Source organism: Doryrhamphus excisus, chromosome 5, assembly GCF_030265055.1.
Source record: "Doryrhamphus excisus isolate RoL2022-K1 chromosome 5, RoL_Dexc_1.0, whole genome shotgun sequence".
NCBI classification, from domain to species: domain Eukaryota; kingdom Metazoa; phylum Chordata; class Actinopteri; order Syngnathiformes; family Syngnathidae; genus Doryrhamphus; species Doryrhamphus excisus.
In genome coordinates this window covers 11,144,333-11,152,103 of record NC_080470.1, presented here as the reverse complement: position 1 = coordinate 11,152,103, position 7,771 = coordinate 11,144,333, and the positions used below count along the sequence as shown (strand labels likewise).

Here is a 7,771-nt window from a genome sequence, read left to right as displayed (position 1 = left end):
ATCTAGTATACAGTACCAACAATAGCTTGTCTTCAAATGTTAGGAAAAGGCATTACATTGTGGCTGATGTCCATTTTTGACCTTCGAATGCTGTCGATGTCAATGTTGGCACAGACACTGTTTGGCTATTCTGACTGTATCAGCTCAGAGTGATTGCATGGCTTTAGGTAAATGGACTTGACTTCACACTCTCTGCCAGCATGACGGCACTCCATTAGTGAGCACAACACACACCACACTACACTCTAAGAGCTTTGCTGTTTTTATTTTAATAGAAAAAAAGTATCCAAATAATACAATAGGAAGTCTCCAGTAAACATGTCAAAAAAATTGTGATCAGGTCTTCGTCTCCACGGCAACCCCCCCAGCATCCTCCAACCCGCTTGAGCTCTCAGCCCCGTTTGCTGCTACAGTGCCCGAGTATGTGTGTGTGCGTGTGTGTGTGTGTCTAGTCACTAAAATAACAATAAAAAAAAAAGAGAAGTTGACAGAATGAAAGTCTGCTGGTGAAATGAAAAACGATGTGTGTGGAGGGCTGAGACACTCTGAATGATGCTGATGAGGAGGAACAAAATCACATTTGCTAAAAAAAACAAAAAAATGGAGAAAAACAAGTGGCTGGGATAAAAAAATAAAAAGGTAGTCGATCTTAGAAGGCAGAAGAGCTCCCGACTCGTATTAAAATATCACAAAATGTTCCCTCTTCCTTGTCCACTTCTCCGGCCCTGCTCCCCAAAAGAGTCCAATATGGCATCACATAACCCCTCAGTCCTCAGTCTGTCCTCAGTGGGTGGCAATATTTGGAGTTGCTTGACGACAATTAGTTGATAGGAACACATGAAGGGTCCTGGGCTACAGTCTCTGAAAAAAGTGTCCTTTTGTCCCATTCTCTCATGTATACTCTTGTTAAAATACTATCTTTGCCATATGATGATCGGAAACTCCCTGCACATGCACAACCCCACTGCTAAAACACTGATTCAACTCTCACACTCACACACTCACACACACTTTGTGAGGGTCTTAGTCATTTCCAAGGGGGTACCGCTGTGCTATGTTCCGTCCTCCTCTTCCGAGCAGTAGTCTCTCCCCTGGAAACAATTCAAAATACATATTTATTACTGCGTATCTAACAAAGTGGCCTCAGCTCTAATTGACAGTGTCTCAAATTAATAATTTCAAATAAATAAACACCACCCCTCAAATAAGCCCCAGTCTCACAATTCTGTATTTTCCATCCACCCTCTCAAGTAGTGTCAAACATTTGAATGCACTTATACTGCTCTATAGCCGAATTATATGACATGTAAGTACCTGTATCTATGCAGGTGTGTGACCAAGTGTGCCATAGGTTTGTGTCTATTTATTTATTTCCATTGTGCAAGGTGGCAGATATCATTAATAACTGTCAGCAGGAGAGATTGCCTTAGTAATATGAAACATTCATACATACGCCACCGGACGTGCTCATGCATGAGTGAGTGTACCGTGGGCTTTGGCTTTGTGGATTATTTTGAGTCATTCTGGCTTATCATTTATAACTGGAAAGAGGAGAGTTTGCACGGACTACGACACGTACATTGCACTACCGGATGTCCTTGCCTATGAGCAAGCATGCCGGGGGCTTTGACTTTGTGGATTATTTCAAGGCTTTCCATTTACTTCTTTCTATTTTGCAAGGTGTCAGTTAATAACTGGTGGGAGGAGAGATCTCATTATATTACATGACACGTACGCTGCAACACCGGATGTGCCGCAGACTTTGACTTTTTGATTTTTTTTATTATTTTCAATCGTTCTGATTGTTTTTTTTCCTCCCACGTTATGCAGGAGTGGCTTGGAGAGAGGAGAGATCACATTAATTATGCATATGGCACAGACATTACACTACCAGATGAGCTCACGCATTAGTGGGTGTACCATTATCATTCTTATCTGGAAGGAGGAGAGATCACTTTAATTATTACAAGTCAGTTACACTACTTATGCTCGTGTATGAGCAATCATGCCGGGGACTTTGACTTTATTTCGAGGTTCTCTGATTACCCAGTAATTCCACTCGGCAAGGTGGGCGTTATCATTAATAACTGGCAGGAGGAGAGATCGTATTAATTACACATAAACGATATCAGATATCGCATGCCATTGGTGTGGACAGTGTGAATTATTTTGAGTTGCACCGTTTATTTTAAATGTGCAAGACGGCAGTTGTTATTGATAACTGGCTGGAGGAACGACCACACTAATTACTGTACATAACATGTCTGCATTGCACACTTGATGTGTTCCTGTGTGAGCGAGCATATCATGGGCTTTGACTTGTGGATTATGAGGTTTTTAAAAAAAATATATTTCTATTATGCAAGGTGGTACTTGACATTAACTAGCCGGAGGAGAAAGCCTATAAATTAAATGACACATCGACCTTGTGCATAAAATAGCTTTGAGTTTGTGAATTATTTCGGGTCTTTCAGTTTATTACTGAGTTAATTACCAAGTGTGAGTGTACCCTCAAATAGAATGTAGGAGCTATTTATTGGTGTGTTCCTAGGTTTTTGATATCTGTTGATTTATTTTTTGTTGTTGTTGTTTTGTTTGGATTCCTTGATGGTATTTTCTTGTTGGTTATTTATTTATTTTGTTTGTCTATCATATTTTGTTGGGGTTTATTGGTGGTTGATTTGTGGGTTTGTTTCATTGGATGGCACCCTGGGCACCGGCAATATATTTGGGTAGGCGGTGCTCACAGGACCAGCATGCACCGGGGTGGGCCTATGGTTTTGTACCAGAGCAAGAGAGGCAATAGGAAAAGGCCCTTGTTCCTTTTTTTATTCGTTTTGCTTGCTTGGTAATAAAAGGAAAGAAGAAACGGAACAGGATTGTTTGGACTGACTCTTTTGCCTGCGTGAAACAAACCCATGGTGCATCAGTGGCCGTTTGATTATAGGTTACGTTTATTGTTTTGGAGAAGGACAAATAGCCACTACACAAAGTACAAAACCCGCCCTTGGATAAAGAAAAGAACCCATCAATAATGGACTCGTTGGACTCTTTTGGACCTTGGATGAACGAAGCTCACGAATTGTTTTATTCATCTCCCATCTGAAATCGTGTCAGCTTCAAACGACGCCTGGCCCACACCAGCGACACACTCAGCTTGGCCATCAGAAACTGGTATGTGTTACTGCAAAAGCTGTATTGGAAAACGGTGATAACTCGGCTATTAGTTAAGTCGGCTATTAAGCGCTAATTTACGCAGAAGTGCTGGCGTATTTCATTCATTAAATCTACAACTCCAGTGCGCATCTATGCTTGCAAGAGTGGCTGTGCTGCCAGTGAGGATTATATTTGGCCTTTTACCCCCTCGCCTTCTGAATTAAATCGAATGGTTGACTGACTATATGATTAAAGATGTCAGATGTTAATACAGGGTCTCAGAACGATGTTGAAATACCAGCAACAAAAAGGAATATTAAATGGACATCGAAAGGATTGAGTTTTTACATAAAAACGTGTCAAGACAAAAGGAGTGTCAAATGTAGACAAGCCAAAGGGTATATGGAAAAAATCCGTGATTTGATGGAATCAAACGAAAACGTGAAAACAGTTAATTCTGAACTTTGTAAGTTTATTGGTTGTTATCAAGACGCCCATGACGTGCATGAATCGTTCATGGATTTACCTTTACCAGAAGATGAAGCTGCAAAGCAAACGGGTTATTTTCAAGCAAAAATGACAATGTACTGTGATTTTACCGACAAGGTAAAGGCATGGTTAATTGAAGCCGGAAATCCATATGTGCAGCCGAATAAAGAATGTCCTGATCAGGATGTTGCAGATCTGGAGGAAATAAATCCTGAAGACAGTGCTTCTAACATATCACGTGCAAAATCAAAGTCTTCCAAGCATTCACAGGTATCACGCATTTCTTCTACAACATCTGCACGCATAAAAGCTGAAGCGGATAAAGCGGCACTAATGGAGCGTGTTGCCGCGCTGAAAAGGAAACATCTAATTGAAGCTCAGGAGGAACAGTTAAGGAAGCAAAAGGAGCAGCTGGAACTCGAAACAGAATTGGCAGCAACAAGTGCAAAACTTCATGTATTGGAAATCAACTCATCTCAATGTGGTTCAAATCGATCCGATGGCATGAACTCTTATTTTGAAAGGAACTGTCAAAGCACAAGTAAACTCAACCCAGATGCCGACACATTCCTGCCGAATAAAAAGGATGCAAAGGACAACGTTTTGATGCCTTATTCTATATCTCAACCACGGGTTGTTGGTTCCAAACAAAGGTCACATACCCAAATGAATGAAATGTTAATTAATGCTGAGGTTCCAACTCAAGCTGCACAAAGAAGGAATGAAACTCAAACTCATCCAACTGACATTACCACCATAATGCAAAGACAAAATGACATCACTTCCCTCCTGGTGCAGCAGAATCTATCCTCGGCCCTTCCATCTAGAAATATCCCAGTGTTTGATGGAGACCCTTTTCAATACAGGTCTTTCATTAGAGCCTTTGAAAATGGAGTGGAGGAGAAGACGGCTAATTGGAACGATCGTTTGCACTTCCTTGAACAATACACCAGGGGGCAGCCAAGAGACCTAGTGCAAAGTTGTCAGCACTTACCTGCGGAGCAAGGATATTGCAGAGCCAAAAATCTTCTCGCCGAACATTTTGGAAATGAGCATAGAATTGCCACTGCTTATATGGAAAAAATTCTCAACTGGACACCTGTTAAAAGTGAGGATGTTAAAGCACTACAGTCATTCTCCCTTTTTCTTAGAGGATGCTCAAATCTGACAGAACAGTTTATGTATATGAAAGAGCTGGACTTACCATCTAACATGAGGAGCATCATTCTTAAACTGCCATACAAATTACGGGAAAAATGGAGGAATGTTGCTTGTGATTTGCTGGAGCGACGTGGTCAAAGAGCGGTATTCACTGATCTTGTCACCTTCATTGAAAGACAAGTCAAAATAGCCTCGGATCCACTTTTTGGCAACATTCAAGACTCGCAACGTACCAACTTCAAGGCTTCCAATAGTAATCACACAAACCAAAGGAAAAAGCAAAGCAGTTTTGCCACTAATGTCACTGAAGTACAAGATGGAGGTACATCTCAACATACAATAACTCAAGCCAAAGTACCTTTCGTGCAAAATTGTCTGTTTTGCTCTCAAAGCAGTCATTCCTTGGACAAGTGCTCACAGTTTGAAGTGAAAGTACACCGGGATAAAATTACCTTTCTAAAGGAAAAGGGCATTTGTTTTGGTTGCCTGAAGCTAGGCCACACAAGCAAAGACTGTAGGAGTCGTTTGGATTGCAATGTGTGTCACCAAAAGCACCCGGGAGTCCTTCACATACACCGACAGGATACAGGCACATCCTCACCACAAAGGCCAAGTACTGTGAACCCTTCAAGTGTTTCTGCAAAGCTGTCTCAGACCTGTGGCCATATTGGGGCCGGTTGTGAAGATGACTCTGTCTTTTCTATTGTTGCAGTCAAGGTCAAGAGTCAGAAAAATAATCAAACTGTGCAAACATATGCCTTTTTGGATCCAGGAAGCTCAGGTACATTCTGCACAGATACTCTGGCAAGGAAATTGAACTTAAGAGGTAAAAAGGCAAGTATTCTGCTAAGAACAATGGGCCAAAGGAAAATAGTAAATGCTCAGATTTTGTCAGGACTTGAAGTGTCTGGTATGGATGGGAATGACTTCATTGAGTTACCTGATGTTCTAACCCAAAGGACTATGCCTGTGTCTGCAGTAAATATCCCACGACAGGAGGATGTGGATCAATGGTCTTATCTGAAAGGTGTTAAGCTCCATGACATCGATGCCGACGTCGAATTACTTATCGGTACAGATGCCCCAAAGGTAATGGAGCCTTGGGAGCTGATAAACAGCCAGGATGAAGGGCCCTATGCAGTAAGGACCAGGATTGGTTGGGCCATTAATGGTCCACTGCGCGGTGGATCTGACGGTAGGGGTAAGAGTGTCTGTCCTACTGTAACAACAAACCGAATCTCTGTTGATCATCTGCAAGAAATGCTGGTTAAGCAATACAATCATGACTTTAATGAGAAATCATCAGAGGAGAAGATTGAAATGTCCAGAGAAGACATCAAGTTCATGGATCTTATGAACAATACCGCAAACTTAATAGAAGACCACTATTGCATCGACTTACCTTTCAGACAGGAAAATCCCATGATGCCAAACAATCGCTGTGTTGCAGAACAGCGCCTCCAGAGCCTGAAAAGAAAGTTCAATAAAAATGGACATTTTAAGGAGGAATATGTCGCATTCCTGAATGACATGATCAATAAAGGATATGCAGAAAGGGTACCTGATGACCAAATGAGACAAAGTGATGGAACGCTTTGGTACATCCCCCATCACGGTGTCCACCATTCAAGAAAAGGTAAACTGAGAGTTGTGTTTGACTGTGGAGCTGTGTATAAAGGAACATCTTTGAACAGCCAGCTCTTGCAGGGTCCTGATCTTACCAGCTCTCTCATTGGAGTCCTCCTCCGATTTCGGCAAGAACCTGTGGCAGTAATGGCAGACATCCAAGCCATGTTTCATCAAGTTCGTGTCTCAGTCAAGCATGTTGACTTTCTCCGCTTCCTCTGGTGGCCTCAGGGAGATACTGCACAGTCTCCAGTAGAACATCGAATGAAAGTACATCTGTTTGGGGCTGTATCATCACCAAGTTGCGCAAATTATGCTTTGCGGAGAACAGCAGATGATAATGCACAACATTTCTCTTCTGATGTAGTGAACACAGTCAAATGCAACTTTTATGTGGATGATTGTTTGAAATCCATGGCATCGGAAGAAGAGGCAGTGCAAATGGTAAAGGATTTGACTGCGCTTTGTCAGAAAGGAGGATTCAATCTTTCCAAGTGGATCAGCAACAGCCGCAAAGTGCTAATGTCAATTGCAGAGGACAGCAGAGCAAAGGAGATCATGGACTTGGACTTGGATACAGACCAACTTCCAGTAGAGCGAGCACTGGGACTACAGTGGTGCATTGAATCTGACAAATTCAAATTCAGGACGTCTGCAAAAGAACAGCCACAGACCAGAAGAGGTATTCTGTCAGTGGTCAGCTCATTGTATGACCCTTTGGGATTTTTAGCTCCATTCATTTTACCAGCCAAGTTGCTTCTCCAGGAACTATGTCGGAGGAACCTGGGCTGGGATGAAGCCATAATGGAGTTCTCCCGTAAGAAATGGTCCAACTGGCTTGAAGATCTTCAAAAGGTAGCAGAGTTTGAGGTGGATCGCTGTTTCAAGCCCAGAGAATTTGGAGACCACGTCGTTGCACAGCTTCATCACTTTTCCGATGCAAGTGAGGTTGGATATGGAACAGCATCCTACTTGAGACTACAAACTAATGGTAAAGTTTATGTTTCATTTCTCTTGGGAAAAGGTAGAGTTGCTCCACTCAAGCAGATGACAATTCCTCGCTTGGAACTCGTAGCTGCAGTTCTTGCTGTTAGGGTTGCTAAGCTGCTGCAAAAGGAGTTGCAGCTTCAACTGAAGGAATCCGTTTTTTGGACTGACAGCACGACAGTCCTTAAATACATACGGAATGAAACCAGCCGATTCCACACCTTTGTGGCAAACAGAGCAGCTTACATCCGAGAAGCAACTGATGTGGATCAGTGGAGGTATGTGAGCTCTAAAGAGAATCCAGCAGATGAAGCCTCTAGAGGAATGAGAGCTGAGGATTTCCTAAAAAACA

General features: G+C 42.2%; 1 protein-coding gene across 1 annotated transcript in view; it reads right to left on the bottom strand.

Moving 5' to 3' along the window:
- Nucleotides 1–246: 246 nt before the first annotated feature.
- Nucleotides 247–7,771, bottom strand: part of zgc:92140 (uncharacterized protein LOC447854 homolog) — a 31,586-nt gene continuing 24,061 nt past the window's right edge. The window contains exon 6 of the mRNA XM_058073006.1: nucleotides 247–1,091. Within this exon, the coding sequence (XP_057928989.1) occupies nucleotides 1,053–1,091 (39 nt within the window). The 3' untranslated portion in view covers nucleotides 247–1,052. The remainder of the gene's footprint in view (nucleotides 1,092–7,771) is intronic.